This window comes from Scophthalmus maximus, chromosome 15 (genome assembly GCF_022379125.1).
Source record: "Scophthalmus maximus strain ysfricsl-2021 chromosome 15, ASM2237912v1, whole genome shotgun sequence".
In the NCBI taxonomy this organism is placed as follows: domain Eukaryota; kingdom Metazoa; phylum Chordata; class Actinopteri; order Pleuronectiformes; family Scophthalmidae; genus Scophthalmus; species Scophthalmus maximus.
In genome coordinates, this window is record NC_061529.1 from 11,222,484 (window position 1) to 11,242,219 (window position 19,736).

At 42.2% G+C, this 19,736-nt stretch overlaps 1 protein-coding gene across 4 annotated transcripts; it reads right to left on the minus strand.

The window, feature by feature from the left end:
- Positions 1 to 165: 165 nt before the first annotated feature.
- On the minus strand, positions 166 to 18,231 carry prkcha (protein kinase C, eta, a). Of its 4 annotated transcripts, none has more exons than XM_047337792.1 (14): positions 17,482 to 18,231; positions 13,842 to 13,905; positions 12,475 to 12,628; positions 12,352 to 12,386; positions 12,169 to 12,251; positions 11,418 to 11,547; positions 11,189 to 11,322; positions 10,940 to 11,071; positions 10,554 to 10,751; positions 8,644 to 8,798; positions 5,007 to 5,145; positions 4,186 to 4,374; positions 914 to 1,060; positions 166 to 742 (listed from the first exon to the last, which is right to left on the minus strand). In XM_047337792.1, exons 1-14 carry the CDS (start codon positions 17,830 to 17,832, stop codon positions 593 to 595), a joined length of 2,061 nt encoding a protein of 686 aa, XP_047193748.1. In that variant the 5' UTR covers positions 17,833 to 18,231; the 3' UTR covers positions 166 to 592. The 4 variants fall into 4 exon arrangements, with proteins under 4 accessions (XP_047193748.1, XP_047193747.1, XP_047193749.1 ...); XM_047337791.1 differs by having other exon boundaries at positions 11,418 to 11,550; XM_047337793.1 differs by having other exon boundaries at positions 10,554 to 10,727; positions 17,482 to 18,228.
- Between the last annotated feature and the right edge of the window lie 1,505 nt (positions 18,232 to 19,736).

Below are 19,736 nucleotides of genomic sequence, written 5' to 3' on the forward strand. Positions count from 1 at the left end.
TTCCATTGTCGGGTCACGTCATTGAGAAACTATTTCACCAGCTCACTCAGTCCTTCCAGGACTTAAACTGGCAGCTCGACTTTTCTGGGAATCTCTGCTTAAAACTAGCTCTTGACTTCTTCATTTCTATGGACAGTGCTAGAGCCAAAAATTAAACACAAACCATTATGCTCCAAAAAAAAGCTTTTCATTTGAAGTAGCAGGAATGAAACTCATCCATCTGTATGAAAGCAGATGTCACATACAATTCTGATGCTGTACAACTTTGTCAAACAAATTTACAACACAATGTCAAATACAGATACAGACACTTGCATGAAAGTATCCCAGTCATGCCGTGAAAATAAATGTCATTTCAAAAGCTGGTGACTTCATCGTTTTCAAGAATTACAGGAGTGCTTAAGAGTAATCAGGTGCAGCCCCAGATCTAGTTGAACATGTGCTTGGCTGAACGCTCTGTCCTTTGAACTCTTTGGAGAGTTTGTCAGCGTCATACTGTACATATACCGCTGGGAACCGTCTTAAACAAAGCCGTAGTCACTGACAAGAGTGACACAGGTGCAAGACGACTGGTGGATCAATGAGGAGACTCTTAGCTCTCCAGCAGTTCAGGTGAAGTGTAGGAGAAGTTACGAAACTCCTCCTGATTGATGGTAAAGAACATTGGGTCATCAATGGGCGTGAGGGTGGGTTCTTCCTGAGTAAAATCTGGGTCAAAGTTGTTGACGTCCTCTGGTGTTTTCTGGAGGAGAATAATGAACGGTAATTAATCAACAGCAACTATTTTTGCAAAAAGCACAGCCACAGCTACAAGGTGGAAAAAGTCAAACACTACGTAACGTCTGCAGAGTGTCTTCATTGTCATTTATACACACACTATTATGCCATCAATAGAGTCATTAATGTGACTTACGATCCGGGGCTTGAAAGGTGGCTCAATTTGTCTACGTTCCAGTTTCTCCCAATCAATGTCGGCGAAGAACACGTGACTGGTCACAGCGCTCTCTCCGCCCTCTGAAGCCACACAGCCCAGACGCCGGGCAGGGCTTTTGGTCAACAACTGTGAAAAACAGAAGATGGATGAATACACAGACACTTAAGACTTAAAGGATTAAAAAAAAAAAAACCTACATTGTCAAGAATATGAACATAACCTGAAAGACCAACATAAACAAAGCAGGATCAAATAAAAAATGTTGATTCACAATCTATTCAAAGTGAGGAAAGGTGATGCTTTTTATTCAACTGGATCAGACTAGTTGTTGTTGTTTTTTGGAGTAATGCCAAACTGGACTCAAGCCAGGAGACATCCAGTCAAACCACACCTCCTAGCAACACACCCAAACTGTCTGGCACCTCCCACAGTGTAGGGCACAGTTCAAATACTGTAGGTTCAATAAAGCAGGAGTCTCAGCTTCCTGGTGCTGTGCACAACAAAACAATAGAACACCTAGGTCCCCCCACCTACTAACATAAATTTAGTAGGTGGGGGGACAGAGGGAGAGGCCCACACAAAACAAACTCAAAATGAAAGGAAACTTTGCTCTAACTTGCCTTTGGGAAGAAAGTGGAAAAAAATGGTGTGTTTTGGACAGCTCCGTCTTGGCTGAGGAGTCTGAACACACCCCAGGGTTGGCGGTGACATTCAGACTAGGCCACAACAAATGAATGAGCTTCCATCTGAACAGTGACAGCAGCCACATTAAACCAAATTCACTCAAAAGATTAATATGGCTGGCCATATCAGCTCCAAACACTATCAACTACCAGAGGCTTGGCCTTAACAGCACAGAGAAGGGAGAGGAAGGAGATAAAAACAGGAGGTGAAACCATAAAGAGGAGGTGATGAACTTAAAACACAGTAGTGTTTGTTTGGAGCAGTTACATGAGTTTAATTATTAGTTCTCCCGGCTTCCAGTCAGATTTCTCTGCCCAGTACATACACGAGCACCAGGATAATAAACTTGCAGAGACCTGAAACCTGATGGACTGAGTTTACCACATCATCGCGAACATCGAGACATATCATTTTGATAGGGCAAAAAAACATTTCAGATGACTGCTAATGCAGCTGCATGCAGGGATTTGCAGCCGCAAGCATGATTTTGATGAGGTGATTTGTAGCCATTAGGGTAAAACACATTAAAGAAGTTGGACAGACCAGCAGGGGTCAATCAGTTCAGGAGACTACAGATGGCAAAAATGAAGAAAAGCTGAAGCTGATGCTCTCTTTCCATGGCTACATGTCAACTGTGCCATCCTCACCACCAGACATGCCATGTCATCATTTCTACTAGACGAAGCCCTTCTCCATTACACCAGTAGAACGATACAGTGCAATGTACAGGAGGGTATAAGGGGGAAGGCATGTTTTTTTCCCTTTTTTATTTCGAGTAAAGACGTGGAAATGTTGAGAATAAAGTCAATCTAAATCAAATTTTTTTATTATTTTTTGGCCTTTCAAGAATTACATTGAAATATCAAGAATAAAGTCCAACTCCTCTGGTCCATCAAATCCAGTTAGAGGAGCGACTGACAGCTATGTGAGCTGCCAGTGTTCCATCTTTCCGAGCATGTGTGGTTTTTCTTTCTAATCAGATGCAGTTTTTGGCACAATCTCATCAAGTCCCAGCATCGATTACCACACTTTGTTTATGAGCTAAAAGATAATTTACTCGTAACTAAAACTGATTCATTTTTATGGAAGCGGTCATATACTCTAACGCTAGTAGTTTGATATATTCTTTGACTTTAATCTAGAAATTTCAAGTTTTATTCTTGACATTTCAACTTTATTCTCAACAGTTAGACTTTATTCTAAAAATGCAAAATGGAAAAAAAAAACTACCTCTTCCCATTTTTTATTCATGCCTGGCCCTAAAATGTTTTCCATGGCAAAGAGGAAGGAGTACCTGTGCTGAAATTATTGATTTTATTAATCAACTAGTCAACTGAAGAAAAAATTTACGCCAATAATAATTTAAGAAAAAATAGCAAACATTTACTGAACCCAGTATTTGATGTTTTTAAAATCTAGCATATTTGGGTTTTGGACTGTTGGTCAAACAATAGAAGCAATTTGTGAACATGTCTCTGAGATATTGTGCTGGTATTTCTCACTATTTTGTGATATTTTATATACAAAATGGTTAATTGATTAATCAAAAATCTATTATATATATATATAATATAATTGTCTGATTTGGCCCTCATAAATGCTTTATTTGATTATCAGTATCTACCTTATTACAGCATTACATTACATTCATTTAGCAAATGCTTTTGTCCAAAGTGACAGAGTGCACAATAAGTGCATTCAACCATAAAGATGTTACCCAAAAAACACTAAAATAAGCTTCAGTTATTATTGAAAATGAATTATATTTTACAAACAAACCAACAACCTCAACATTGGTGATATTTTCTATCGATATCATCACTACATGGACAAGATGCAACATGACTATTATGAAATTGCTTATATGAACATAGGGAAACCCTGCAACGGATGAACCTCCAGTAAATATAGTGTGACAGCGCTCAAATCCACTCACACTGACATGCATCTTTATGTAACGTGTGACACTGGGAGCTGAGACACAAATCAGCAGAGGAGATTGGTTTGGCGTTCCTTCGAGCGTGCCGGCGCAAGACCAAGGATAAGAGGAGGAGAGCAGGGTGCAAGAAGAGGAGGAAACGGAGGGAGGAGGCGTATTTATAGCTTGTGTGTACTGTGGCTGGGCAGTGACCATGCCTTAATATAGTTATGTAAGAGAGCAGGGCCAAACAGCTGGCTGGCAGAGCTCCATAGGGCTGCCAGTCACTCTGCAGTGTCAGTCAGTCTAAAGGGCAATAAATAAAAGAGCAGAGCAGGTCAAACCTTTGATACCTTAGTATATCTTACTGCAGGCTCGAGTTACGCCGTCATGTCCCCACAATGCTGGACATAAATCCAGGGAGACAATAATTTCCTCTGTGATTAGTTCACAAACATTTCCTGCAATTGTGTAAATGTGGTAAGTCCAACAGAGGCGGTCTGAGGAGGTTAAATATCTGCCACAATGACAAATGCAACCGCAAGGTCTGGCGTCAATCTAGCTTTACCCGACTTTATCCATCATTAAAAAAAGATTCAGCCAGTGAATCACTTACTGTGGATACAAAAATGAATAGATGCAGACTCACAGCTTTGAGTATGTTCACTGCTTCTGTGCTGAGCCAAGATGCATAGACAATCTCTTCATTGAGGATGGATTCGAAAAGGTCGTCTTCATTCTCGGCCTCGAAGGGGGCGTGTCCCGACAGCATCTCATACAGTAGCACCCCCAGAGCCCACCAATCAACAGATGGGCCATACAGCATCTCCTGGAGGATCTGTGGGAAACATGACACAGCATACCAATAAAGTTACCCATCACAGCTCATCATACTTACAGCAAGCTTAAACCCACTCCACAAGATTCAGTTTGCAGATGTGTTTGATTAGTGTGTTTCCACTGAGGCTACACAAAGAAGTAAGTGTGGAGAGCAGCAAAGAAGCTTTTCATAAATCCAGACGCACAGTCTTGGTCAGAGAAAAATCTCTCAAACGCAAGGACATGGACCATCTTAATCCCTCATCATGAAATCAAACCACGCTTGTAAACCTGCATTCTGAAGAGGGTTTGTTGAGTAAACAGCAGCATTCACACGCTGACCCCACAGGTGCACTGCCTTCCAGTTAGTCAGGAAGGAGTTCGGAGTGACGGGCAGAGACCACAGAGTTTGCTTTTAGTGAGGTGGTGTGATGTGAGAGGAACGGACTGGGAACATATGAACTCAGGGAACCAACGCTACAGGAAATTCATGTACTTGAATTAGTTCTCTGCTGCAGTCAGCAGGCAAATATATGAAAATGCCCTGCATCATAAATGAGGTGGGGAAAGGATCCAACAGTCTGTAGTTAATACTTATTAACCATCATGTAGTATACCATCATGTTGTTCAGAGCAAGACTAGAAACTGACCTCTGGGGCAATGTAATCCGGGGTCCCACAGAAAGTTGCCGTGGCCACACCATCAAATATGCCTTCTTTGCACATGCCGAAATCTGCCAGCTTACAGTGTCCCTCTTTGTCAAGAAGAACGTTGTCCAATTTTAGATCCCTGAAAAGCAAGAAAGGCAGAGAATAAGACGTTTATTTAGATGGATCAATATGTGAAGCTAATCAAACACATGAATAAAAATGTCAGCTTGTGCTCAGTGTCCAGTCGCAGCCTCTGGGTGTTGTTTCTAATTATATCGGGTGGAGGTGGAAATTTGTGGTGAGACAAAAACAAAAAGGCCTCAGAGGACAGTTTCTGTGGGAGACACCAACAGACCTGATCATTACATGGCAGCCAGGAAAAGTCTGAAGCATTCACCAACCACTCAGGCTGGCAAAAGGGAAAAAGAGCTCTGACGTCAGTATGTATTCTGATTCCAGGAAAGGCAAAGCTTGAGCTATTGTTTAGGGTTTTTTTGTTTGTGTGCAACATATTGAACTTAGATTGTAGTAAATTGGATTTTGTCAGCTGCACTGGAGTTAAATGAAGTAGAATGATTGTTATTTTGTTCTTGAATACAATTTGGAACACATTTTGTGTGCTTATAAGTTGTTTTTTCAAAGTAATGCAAAGTTAGAAAAGTATCATTCTTAAAGCCCAATAGTTAAACATCTGCTTCACATCCATAGCCCTGAGGTTTCCTCATGTTTTTCCCACCAGAGAGGAAGTTTGATGTAAAACTGTTGAAGTCAAATGCAGTTTCTGGCTATAAAAATAAAACAGACTGAACATAACAGTTTAAGTTAATAATAATAATAATAATAAAAAAAATCGTTTCAGTTTTTATCAAAGGACCATTTGAAGAACTAGCAGGAATGTGTGCCTTTTATTCTATGACATTACAAAATGTATAGTTTTGTCTGTTGTGTTCTGTGTTGTTAAACTGATGAATAACCCTGCTGAGGGGAATCATTTTGCATTACCAATAATGTACAAACATGTTCATCTTAGAAATGGATAATTAATAATATTAACCAAATCAAAAATAAAATGTATTTTAATATCAGAAAAAAGTATGTTTACCACTGCTGACTGTGCATGTGCGAAGCCTTCATAAAAAAAATCGCCTGTTCTGTGTTCATGTCAGCTGGTGCGTCGTAATCTGAGAGATTTAAGCTGCCGAGTGTGAGCTCTGGAGTCGAGCTGTAATCTGTGATCAGGAGAACCGACTTGACAAAAAAGTCATTTTACAGACGTGGCCTGACTGAAGCTAACCAGAAGATATTATGTAATAAAACAGGTTAATGCTAATAAATCACAACAACTATTATTTCTCTATTTCCTGCCTGTTCCAACAACAAAAAATGATAACAGGATTCTGGCTTCTTTTTTTTCACATTTAGATTCCCTCAAACTAGGATGACAAATACAGAAACAGAAATGTAGGCATGCTGATGGTCAAGGTCTGGTTGGATTAATCTGGTTTGCTCTTCTCTACCGTAAGCCGATTGTGTAACACTGACCCATGACAGGCACCATAAGCACTCATATGCTCATCGTGCCTGTGCGTCGCAGCCCAACAGGCCAAAAACACATCATGCAAATAACCTACAGCAACTATTGCCCCCGGACTGCTCCACCGACCCGCCTCATCACACCGGAAGAACAAGTCTGTCTTGGACTGTGAACCCCTTTGTATGGGAAGTTGGTCAATCGGCTACGGTAGACTCTACAGTAACACTAAACATTCGGAACTCGAAAACACTGAGTCTGTGTACTTGAGAAAGAGTTTAAGTAACGTAACAATAAAAATTTCCAAAGAAAGAGAAGAGGAAGTGCTGACAAAGAGTATGACGCATTGAATGATTTTGGGGTTTTGACAGTGGTAAGGAGGTAATACTACATCTGGAAGCAAATGAACACCAGCTTCAGGTTATGCCACTGTTTTACGAGTCAGTCACTATTAGTCGGGTATTTTTGCATGACGAATTAATACTTTCTTAAAATAAGATGTTGGGATGAAGTAATTTAATTTTCAAATCCATGATTTTCACTATCAACTGCTTTGCTCTGGGGTCAAAACAGGTGTAAACCACAAATCCACACCTCTCAGGCACAGTTGCAACATATTGTATTTATGCCTATAAGACTTCTGTGCAAGATTGCAAGACATTGGGCAGCTGTTCATAATCCTGTGCTTACCTGATGTAGGCTAATACTTCTCACTTAAAAATTGTTAAAGTCAGAAAATCTGGGTTCAGACTGTTTTAAGTTTTTTTCAGTGTCAATACTCTCGTACCCATTGTATGTTTTTTTTTGTTTGTTTTTTTATCATGAAAAAACAGAGCAAATTTAAAACAAAACCATTTTACCAAGTATCACCGTCGAGGCCTCAAAGCACAACTTCACCTGATCGAGTCATGAGAAAACATTTTTGTCACACAAAACATTGACAAAGGCTACAACTGTGGTGTGCCAAGCTGCCATTTGGATTGTTATCTTAGTTGTAGCATGCAAAGTGCATGTGGCCTCTTAAGGTGACAGTCATGCTATGTGGTGCAGGCTGACACAGAACACAAGGACCACTAAATATAACTCCGTATTTACTGTTAGCTCACATGATGCCCCCCTCCCTTTCCTTATCATCACCATGAACTGGCAGGAAGCCCACTGCTCTGCCACCCAACTCCCTGCGAATAGACAACAGCCTCCTGAAAAGGTCTCACAGAATACGCTTGGATATCTTAGACAGGGGAAGGAGCAACAACATGATATTCATATAAAAATGTAATTGTAATGTGTTGTTATGTACTTTATGACACTATGTTATCATAGAATGTGGGCGTGACCAGACCCTTGAGTAAAATATAGGCGATAATGAGCTTAAAATTTAAACATTTGAATGCACAATGCAAGTGTTTGGCTGCAAGAGAGACGGAAAACCTTTCATGGACCTACATAGTTTTTGGAGGTGACCGAGACGAAATCACATGAAACAGATTTAATTGTTAAACTGCACTGACCTTTCCACTGAAATGGAAAGTGAGAAAATAATGTCTGAACAAGACACTGAGAGGTTAACATGTCCATTCTAGAAACAAGAGACTCAAGATTTTGTATTTCCCGCTCATAAAGTTGGGCAAATTTGCAAAAGACAGATTGATCAAATAGTCAAAATTGAACAGAGGCCAAGGCACAGTATACTGAATTTTAGTCCCTAATAAGGGTCAAGCTCTTAAAACTGCAGTATCCTAAAACGTCTATGAAACTACTTTAGCCCCGTTTGATGAATGTCCACATTTTTCAATTTCATTTGTTCATTCGTCATTGGTCTCTTAACACAAATGGATCAATAATCCTTATGATATTATCAGGTATTATTGTATCAGATCTGAAAAAAAACTGGCCTTTTCACTACCCATTGGATTATTTCTTCACACAACCAAAATATTATTTCATTATTCAAAAAGACTAAACTAAAGACTAACACTAGACTAAATGACTATATAAAGCAATGAACCACCCATTCTACATTTGGAGACCTTTCTGTGGACATGTATGTCCTCAACTCTTTTTGATAGTGAATTCAACTGTAGCATGTGGTTTCTTGGTTCCGACCTGTAGATGATGCCTTTGCTGTGCAGGAACATGAGAGCAGATGTGATCTCTGCCGTGTAGAAACATGCTCTCGGCTCTTCAAACTTCCTGGACTTCTGGATGTGAAACATGAGATCGCCACCGTTCACAAATTCCATCACAAAGAAGAGACGGTCCTGAAAAAGCAAGCAAGGGGAGAACATTCACACACGTGCACCACGAGACCACGAGGGCCTCACAGGAGCTCCCGTGTTATTATAACAATCCAGGAACCACTGACCACAGGCAGGTCGAGATTGCTTCAAGGAGGATACATAAATTTCACATGTCTGTTTAATGGATTCTTGTGCAATTACCGACAGTTTAAAGTCAGCGGGGCAAAAAATGCTGATCAAACTCATTAATCTTTATTCCTCATTACAGACTTTGGTCGATATATGATCCAGAAAATGAGACCCTGGGGAAGAAACAAAAACTGCAGGAGAATGTGATGTACAATTCTGCCCATAAAGCTTCCTGAAGTGTTCAGGACATTCAGCTACAGCTGACTCTTCTTCACTGCTCTGTGGCTCAGATTGGTCTGGTTTTTTTTGGTTTTTTTACCCCGAGATGACCTGAATAATGTTTAATAAGAATGTGCTGCACATTGCAAAACTGGCAGCGATCTGTGTGTGGTGTCACTGTACAAATGAGTGAATCTTTAAATCCACACTAGGCCCAAGATTCAAGTGTAATTTAATTACAAAAACAAAATCCTACAAGAAGAAACTGGCTCCACAGATTATTTCCTGGGGTAGATATTTTAAATCCACAGCCAGAGCCTGTCACAGTGCTTCTCGGATTTGCCAAGTTTAGTTAAACCTAATCTGTTTTGTAAGACTTTCTTCGAACTGCTGTGAACTTGAATAGCAAATGGTCTGGTCATGCAAGATTAGATTAAATTTGTGGTGTAATGGTTAAAAGGAACAGCTGATGACAAACTGCTGCATTGAAAGACAATTCTCCAAAGACGCATCATTTGGTAAACTGTCTACTACAGGTGCAACCACAACCCTCCTCCTCCTCATCTCCTCCTACACTCTTTCCAAGCACACTTTAATTTTTCAAAATGAGATAATGATCCTTTAAAGGAGACAATATCTACATAATCTAATAATATTCATCTTATGACAAAATTGTAAACGATTTTTATATGTACGGATTTAAAAAAATATTCTTGGGTGCTTTCACAAAAAACATTTTAGTCATTTTTAGAGACTGCACTGAAACAGGGTGACGTGTGCTGGTGGAGTAAATGCTGTTGTGTGCTTGTGTTAGTGTTTGAAACAGTTTAAGAAACAGTGTCACTGAGTTGATTCTTCAAAACTACTGCTGCTCCTCTATTTTGATCTGAGGTCAAGTGGGTTAGCGGCGGTTAAAACTAAACTAAAGCAGATTACACAAGTCTCCTGTCTGCTCCAGGAAGACCAGCTAAGCAGCGTTCACTTCCTCTCATCCGCTCAGACACGACACTGGGGCACTGCTGCCACCTGCTGACCAGTACATGCAACGTGGAATAATCAACCAAATGAGCAAATAACTCCAGTGAACAGCAACAAGATTCACGCTAGAGGCTGTGGGAGGCTGCACCATGTTTAGCTGGTATGATGTTCACCAATCACAATGCAAGAAGTACATCTGAAGCTGATGGCAATGTCAATAGTTTGATCATGAACTGATGGTAGACCAGAAGTCTGGGAAGTTACAGCAATTCATCCTGAGAGGGGGCAGTGTGTGTCCATCATTTTAGTAAGTTGCAGAGATATTTCAATAAAAAAGAAAAACTGAAGAAACAGTGACATACCGTAGCTAAAAATGAGCAGCTTGCCTTCACAATGAAAGCTTACTGAATTGTGTCACAGGTGCATGTGTGCATATATATGTGTACTGACCCGTGTCTGGAAGCAGCAGTACAACTGCGTGAGGTAGGGGTGACAGTGAGCCAGTGACAGCACCCTCTTTTCTGTCATGGTACACTCCACATCATCATCCTGCAAAATGATGTCCTTTTTCAACACCTTGACAGCAAAGACCTGCTCATTGGCCTCAAGTCTCGCCAGCATCACCTGCAGACACAGATGAGAATTCACCTTGATGCCAATGCAGAAAAGGTGAGATTTTTTGTTGTAAATATACAGACTGACATAACTAGTTATCTGTAGACAAGACCATGTACATTTTGTTCTGGTAAACGCGTCCCCACATTTGGGCCTTCGGTGCCAGGTCATCATTTCATTATGGAGAGCATTTTATTAATATCGAGTCTCGTCATGCCCACCTTGCCAAAGCTGCCCTTGCCAAGCACTTGAAGGAAGGAGAAGTCTGAAATGCCCAGCCGAGGTGTCTGCTGCTGACTTTCTGTACTGTCCCTCCTTTCAGAGGGCGCCCTCGTCTGACTGTCACTTTTGGTCTGTCAGGACAAAAACAAACAACAAGAAACCAAAAAAACCACTTACATTAAGGTTAACATAACACTCATTTGATTAATTATGAAATTAATGAACAAAAAAACCCAAAGCATTCATACCACTGTGTTACGTTTAGAGAGTCCTCCTGCCTGCAGACCCATCTCTGCAAGCTTATTGGCCAGCTCCACGCTGTTGACCCCACAGCTCGGTGCGACATTGCCTTTGCAGCGGATGTGAACGTTCATTTTACAGACTGCAGAGAGAAACCACACGGACAGAAACACTCATAAAAATAGGACACAAATATGACATTTGAATTTGATACATGGATGTTGACAGGGGTCTTACTTTTACAGTGCAGCCCCTGCTTGACTATTCCCCACAGCAGTGAGCCACAGTGGTCACAGAAAGTGGGCGACTTGTAGGTGTGGATGTTGAACTTGTGAGGCACGTTGATGCTGAAGCCTTGGTTTGTGGGCTGCTGAGGTGAGACGCACTGTCAATCATTGTGCATTGCAACAGAACGTTCAACCATGCATACACATATTGTGAGCGACCATAAATTGCCATTGTGAAAAATATTTAGCTCTTTTTGCTGTCATAGGGAGAATAACTGCTTTTGAAAAACTTGTGAAACTTGTTCAGGAAAATAGTCAACGCAGCAAAAATGACATCTTCAAATGCTAAAACAGGCAACAAGTATATTTATAGCGACATATGGAAACGCTACAACAAGCATGTGGGAAAATTACAGTAGTTCACTTCTGTTCTAGCTCAGTTACCATCTCAACCCAGAAAGAGGAACATACACAGTTTGCTGATCACTGCAGCTGTTAATCAGAGCTGTGTTGTGTGTGTGTGTGTGTGTGTGTTGTGTGTGTGTTAGTATGTGTGGGAGGGGGCTGTCCAACAGGCTATATTTTGCACATCCTGTATAACAAAAGATAACCCTGCTTGCAATGTGTGTATATATAATATATATCAGCAACAACATGCATGAGAACCTGAAATCTGACCTTGGACATGCTGATCTGTCAATTACATCAAAGCGATACTGTTTTCGAGGAGGCATGATTGTGTTAGCGGCAACTATTGTTACCTGTTCTTTTAATGGCTTCTTCATGCGTGGACACACGGTCACGACCAGCTGGTGGCATCTTTTGTGAACCACACAGGTGCACACTGAAAAGACCACCAAGTCATTGTCAAACCCAATAACGTGCGTCTGCTTGTTTGAGTAACTGTGTCAAAAGGGACAAGGGGAGAAAAAAGGTGTACTGACCCTGACACTGGTAACCCTGCTTTCCAAAAACACCCCTACAACAGAGACAGAGACACAGTCAGGTTCACAGTCTACACAGACGCGTGCAGGCAGCAGTGACCCGTCGGTGCTCGACTCTCTCACCAGATGAAGTCTTTGCAGTGACAACAGAAGGTGGGCTGACGGAGGAACGTGGACATAAACTTGTGTCCGTTGACCTGGTGGATCTTCCGTCTCACGGCCCCTTGACGCTTCCTCGTAAACTGCTTGTAGGTCTTCTCCTTCACTATGGCATCGTCTGGCAACGAGATGAGAGCAAAGGTTTGTCGTCAAACAACAGGAGACGAGCACTAGCACTAATGAGTCATAAATGTACACGCTAGATCAGATCTCAAGACCACCCAAAAGCCAAGGTTCGAACGTTTAGAATTGATCCCTGATCCCTATTTTTGGGTTTTATCATTAAAGCAGCTATAACCATTATAGGTTAACATCACAACTTTTGTGTATATATATATATATATATATATATATATATATATATACACAACCCACAAAGAATTATCACAGCACACTGCTGATCTCCTTTAGTAAGAAAACATTTCAGATGGCACTCAGGCTCTCTGCTGTCTCCCCTGTTTGGAAATCATGCATCTACTTTCATTCCTCCACGATGCAATTCTTCATTTGTGGCACAGGAAAAACATCCATTCCTTCAATTATCTTTTTATTATGGAATCTATATTTTTGTCCAATCCTCTGATTAAAAGAGGCACATTCATTATTCATAACACTCACATTTAGCTTGTACAACCTCCTTAGATCCCCTAGGAAACAGATTTACCAGAAGTTATGACGGAAGAATTATGAACAGCAGCCCCACAGGCTTTTACGACGAATGAAAGTATCAAAGAAAAAGCTTTGCAAGTTGCTCTTTAAAGTTCAACGCGTTGAAAAAATATTTCTCAGCTCATGACAGTAATAATGTGTGTTCATCTGTGTTACCATGGCCCCAACAAGCCTGGCCTTTCTCCTCTGAGCTCTATTATTCAGAGATAAACTACATGTTTGCGTTTCATGAAGTTGGAAGGGCAGTGAAGCATGACTGGCAACTGATAAAAACAGGGAACTTAGAGGGCAATTAGTCACCAAATGACCAGGCTTCTCCTTCAACAAACCTGCAAGGTCACCTCCTGCTTGTCTGATTTAAATGCAGGAGGCAGGAATGCGAACAAGTTGTATCAGACACTTCCCTCTGCCACTGACTTTGGCCTCTGTTACTTTGACAAGCACAACAAAGCTGAATAACATAAAGCTGAATTACACGCTGAAAAAAAACACAATATGGCCACTTTAATGGCTCACAGATGATCAACTATTCGAAACAGCAGGCAGCACTTCTCAGACTAGACAGTGACTAACTGGGTTTGTAGAGATGGTTATCACTGTTTTTAAAATAGGAAACATGGAATGTGGATAGTGACAATAATGCATGAGAAGGAGAGTTTTACCGTCAATGAAAGATCCAGTGAGTGTTATATGGACATAGACCTTGCCCTCTGGCTCCAGGTCCATCTGCAAACACAAACACACAATTGTATTTCTGCATACACAATAACCATACATCTGAACCCAACCTTACCCCCTAAAATCCATATTTGATTATTTTTGAAAGTATATTTAAAACTTTGAAGAGTAGAACATTTTTAGTTCCAGAACTGCAAGAGGGTTGGAAATAAATGTGCAGTGGTATCTGTTTGAGCATCATTCCTTCAGCTCTGGTGCACTGAAGATGAAGATATGTAAATTGCATATTTTTTCGCATTCCTCGGTGTGTACGTGATGTCGGAGGAATTTGGACACTGACAGAAAGACAACAAAGCGGGTCAGACAGGTTGGGCTGGTTGCAGAGGTTGTGGTGACCTGACGCTCAGCTGTGAATGATGACGACTTACAGATATGTACAGAGCGTATATTTCAGAAAAACGACAGGCAGAGCAACATACTTCCCGCAACAACCACTGAAGGGAAACTGTATGCTTAAATAGATGTATTTGTGTTAAACAAAGAGCACGTCTGGAAACAATTCACCGCCCACAAAACACTAACACAACACAATGTTGGCTCATTCAGCGACTTTAATTTCCAGGAAGTGATAATTTCACTTCATCTGAAAGATGAAGATATTTCCCCCCAGCTACCTGCTCATATCCCGTGTCTCAGTCTACTGTCTAGACAGAAACTCTGGCATGTCCATGGTGAAGATTTCCTCTACGTGTGTGCCGTGTTTGGTATTTTCCAATCTTACTTTCTCTGATTAAAGAACTAAGAAGCCGTAACGCAGTAGGTGAGTTTCTGATATTCGTCTCCCCTCCGATAAGACACCTCAGCTGGAAGGCCAAGTCTGTCCAGAGGTTCAAATTCACACTTAGTGTTACTAACCTGCAGCCCAGCAAACAAAGACAGTCAGTGAAAGGGCAAAGAGGGATTTTTTTATTTTGCTTAAAAGACTGTAACTTTAATTTGCACAGAATGCGGACTGTGACCCCGTCCCCCCTCCCCTATATTCCTAATGGCTTCATGGAGGGACAGGAGGAAAGCATTACATCAGACAACAATGGGTCTTCACCGTACAAATTGGCTTGTGAGCATTTTCTTGAGACAAACTTGAAAAATTGTGGACGTATTCTTTAATTTGGAAGCACATCTGATCTGGCAGCACGATGCTGTAGCTGAAAAAGCAGAACATCTACCAGAGGAGGACGTTTTTTTTTGGTTTTAGAAACTGGGGATGGGGATGGGGCCCATTTCAGTCAAACAAGCCACTGTACACATTGCCTGAAAATGTTAAGCTGCCATATTTAACCCACTTTCGGTTTCAGTGCTTCTTAAGTCTCCAGCACCACGGACACAAAAATGATGATTCAAGCAGTGAAGAGTCAAAGATGTCACAATGTTGTGTCACGTAGTGTCGGGTGGGAGGCAAAGGAGACTGGCCCTGTGTGTCTAAATGGTCATTTGGTCACTGTTCAGATGGATGATGTCAGTCCTGACAGTAACTTCACTCCGAGTTAAAAGAAGGACTTTACGTAACCAACAGATTCTGCTGAAGTTGAGCTTATAGGCCACTCAACAGCAGCAGAGACACATTGGGGTTTACGTGCATCAAACTGTGCGGGCTGTGCACAGACAGAGAGGTAAGAAAATAACTAAACCATCTAGATAAGAACCAATAAGCGAGAGAGTATTTAACCATGAGCCCTTGAGCGCTGATCGGATGGTGGGAACGCTGTGATAAACGGCGACGTGGGCGTGTGAAGGCTTGTGCCTCATGTTAGAAACACACCACCCCGACACTGCTACAGCGCAGCAAATGAGAAAACGCCTTCACAGCTACGATATCTAGCGGATAACAAGTCAAAGTGTGTGTCTTGAAGTGACAAAAGCAAACTGCACTCAGCAATTACTTCTACTAAAACTACAGATCAAGCTCCACTTCCAAACCACTTCCCCTCCTCAAAGCCTGGGGTCTCAGTGACGGTTTGCATAAAGAAGTCTTAAAGGTTTGTTTTAAGTTTTAATCAACTTATTTGGTTCTCATCCTGCTGAAAAACACACTGTAAATATGTTTCTCAATTCTACACTAAATGTTTTTATTGACACATTGATGCTATGAGGAAATCGCGGAGATTGATCGAAATGAAATTAATCTCTTTGCGATGTATCGACAAAAAATATTTTGCTTTACCATAAATGTTTCACCTGTCTTAACGCCCTGCCATGCCGAGAGACTGTCCCACACTGCACTGCAGGATCGGTGCAGACGTCTGGTGTGAGGGGATTTGGTCAGAAAGACAGACGTGTCCGGATGGTCAATGAGGTGACTTACTAATTTATGCATAAATATGTTTGTGGTATTTTGACCTTTGCCTTCAATGTACAGTGTTGTACAAACTTTCACGTCTTTGTTACGTCTGTTTTACTGTCCTTGTTGTGTACATTTTGGTGAAGGACCACTGCATAGCAACTAAAAGGTTAGACAATAACAATATAAAATAAAATAAAAACTCGAAAGCTTGATTGACAGAAACTGTACAGGCGTGAGGAGATTATGACTGCAGAATATGCGACATGCCTGTATTCAGTGAGAGCGTTGTGGTGCGCAGTCGATACCACCTCGGCCGGCTCCAGGCCTGGACAGGTTCAAGTTACATTCAGCGAACACCTGCAGTGGCTTACAGTTCTACAGGGATCAAAGGAAGTGACAAGTGGGAAACTCCAGCTGTTTGAACGGGCTTTTGTCTGTGTCTGGAGGAGAGTTAGACTAATATGACACTTTACGTAAAGCATTTAATCTGAGCTTTGATGAGGTCCTGTTTTTTTTTAACTGAGTTGTCAAGTGTGCAGATCTATTTTTAGACGGACACTCAGTTCCTGTATACCTCCATCAGCCGAGCGTGGCTAAATGGAACGGAACACTTCTCGTTACGTTACCAGAGTGCACAAAGTGTTAACGCCACACGTCTGTCCATGCAGGGAAGCCGAAAGTTGTGCAGGCCTGGGCAATGTGCATGTGTTGTTTTGCACCTTGCATTGTGGTCTTCACATGTAGAATTAACACCCTACCAGAGCAGCAGCGTGTGTGGTTTAACTGGTTTCAGATCCTATTGCTTTTGATCACACTGTACGCTTCTAACCCAATATATATAAGACACGAAAAGTGCCAGTTCAGTGCGTACTGCCCGCACTAAGATGTGATGATGTTAATATTTCATTCGGCCTGTGCTGTGACAAGTTATTAGACTTCCTCTCAGAACACAGGAGGATTGAGCTCTTGGCTCGTGGCTGGATTAAGTTGAGAGAGTTGTCAACTCATCTTTTGTATTTAACTGATCACAAATTTGCACAACCTGTGGTCAGTGCCCCTTTGGTTCAGAGCTGCATCAGGGCGCTTGGGCCCCACCATACCTGCTTGCAGGTGTAGTTTGCCATCTTGTTTATAGGGCTGCAACTAACAATTATAAAATGTCATAAAATGGTGAAAAATGTCGATCGTGTTTCCCGAAACCCCAAGATGATGTTCTGTTTTGTCCACACACCAAATATATTTAGTTTACTGTACACAGGACACAGGTTTCACTTTTCACTCACCCATCCCTCGAATATCTCCCCCGAGTTGGAGGTTTTCATGAGGTCCTCGAACTGGATGGTGCAGTTGGCCACGAAGTCGTCGTATCCGATCGGAGTGTCGTGGAAGACCGCCATCTCGATTTGCCTCCCGTCGTTCACGTTCAGGCAGAACTCCTCGTTGTACGTCGGCGCGTTGGTTTTCTGCTTGATGTGAGTTTGTCCGATCTTGTAGTCGTCCACCTTCACCACGATGTACGGGTCCAGCGCCGAGGGGCCTTTGTTGAAGATGACGCTGTGGCGGAGGGAGAAGGTCGTCCGCTTCAGGGCCACCGCCTCTCCGATCCGCAGCTTCAGGTACCCGTTGAACCTCATTGTATTTCTATTCTTATCGGACTGGATTGGCCTCAAGCGGACAATTAAAAGCACTCACAAAATTAAAAAAATATATATATATAAGACAAACTTTTATCTAAAAAAAAAAAAAAAAAATACACGCCTGCTTCACATAAACACTGAACAACAGTGGTTTGATAAAGAGTCACAATCTTCATAAAACCATTTGGCGTCAACTCCTGCGCTCCTTCGTGTCCATCCTGACTCAACACTTGTGCCTCCCGCGTCGCAGCGCACACACTTCTGCTGTCTGTGTGTCCGCCCCGACAGCGACGTGTTGTCAACCTGTCTCAAGAAGTTTCAGTGAGTAGGAGGAAGCCACAACACTGACATGCCGAGGAGGAGGAGGAGGAGCAGTTCCGCATATCTTGTCACGGATCACACGCTGCTCACAGTGTCAGGCCGCAGCCTGTCAACGCGTCGCTGACTGTGTGCTGCTGGGTCACATGGGTGGAATTGTAGTTCTTGTTTAGAAAGAGGAGTCTGGCACTACGAGGACCGTGATGCATCACGGTGGTCGCTGAAAGTGTCGCGCGTGTTGCGCTCACCTGTCCCGTGCTAGGTGGGGATATGTCGCCCTCTGATGGCTGCTACAGCGAACTACAAGACGGCACAACGAGTTATTTCTTTCTTAAAATATGATTCTAAAAAACCTTGAATCCAGTGTTGTTTGTCTCCAGTCCCCCCTATGCCCCTCAAAGGTTTAGAGGCTGCTGTGGATCAGGAGATACAGCGGTCTGTCCACTAACCAGAGGGTTGATTGTTCAATCTTCCTGTACACATGCCAATGTGTCCCTGATGGCTGCTAGCAGTGTATGAAGGATGTGTGATAGAAGAAAAACGTAGTGTATAGCGCTGTGGGTGAACATGGCTTGTACTGTAAAGCACTCTGGGTGGTTGATAGGACTAGAAGACTAGAAGTGCTGTTTAAATACAGTCAATTTATGAATTATATAGTATAGATTTAACATGAGCGGCACAGATAATGGTTGGATGGAAATTAGGTTGTAGTTTCACTTTTTATGTGCACATAAAAAAAGTTTTGTAGCTGTAGAATTATTAATTATTTTTGCCTTATTTGATTCCATAATATTCCACCACTGCTTGGACCCTAGAGGGTTACAGATGACATCTCAGAGGCCTTTTTTTAAAAAAAAAAAAATTATCCTGGGTGTTATGTGAAGCTGGATGATTTGGATTTGTGACCTTAGTGTTTGTGGAATCCAGGCTAGGGTTACAGTTGGTCAGGATGCATTTAATCTGATCAGGAGTCTCACTGGGACGGTGAAATGCTGCGAGACAGAGAGGCTCAGTCATTCATCCATACGCGTTCATGGTTTTGGTTGGATGCTGCAACAACTGTCACTTGAATCTAAGGTTTTGCAAACTGGATGAGAACTATTTACTCCAATCATTTATGTGCATATTCTCTCCTTCCCTCTCTCTCTCTCTCGCTCTCCTTCTCCCTCTCCCTCTCTCTCTCTTCCTCTCTCTCTCCTTCCCTCTCTCTCTTCCTCTCTCCCTCTCTCTCTCTCGCTCGCTCTCCTTCTCCCTCTCCCTCTCTCTCTCTCTCGCTCTCCTTCTCCCTCTCTCTCTCTCCTTCCCTCTCTCTCTCTTCCTCTCTCTCTCTCCCTCTCCCTCTCTCTCTCTCTCTCTCTCCTTCTCCCTCTCCCTCTCTCCCTCTCCCTCTCGCTCGTTCTCCTTCTCCCTCTCCCTCTCTCTCTCCTTCCCCCTCTCCCTCTCTCTCTCCCGCTCTCCTTCTCCCTCTCTCTCTCTCCTTCCCTCTCTCCTTCCCTCTCTCCCTCTATCTCTCTCGCCCTCTCTCTCTCTCTCTCTGAGGGCGCTCTGCCTGCTACATCCATAAATGCAACGATCAAAGTCAC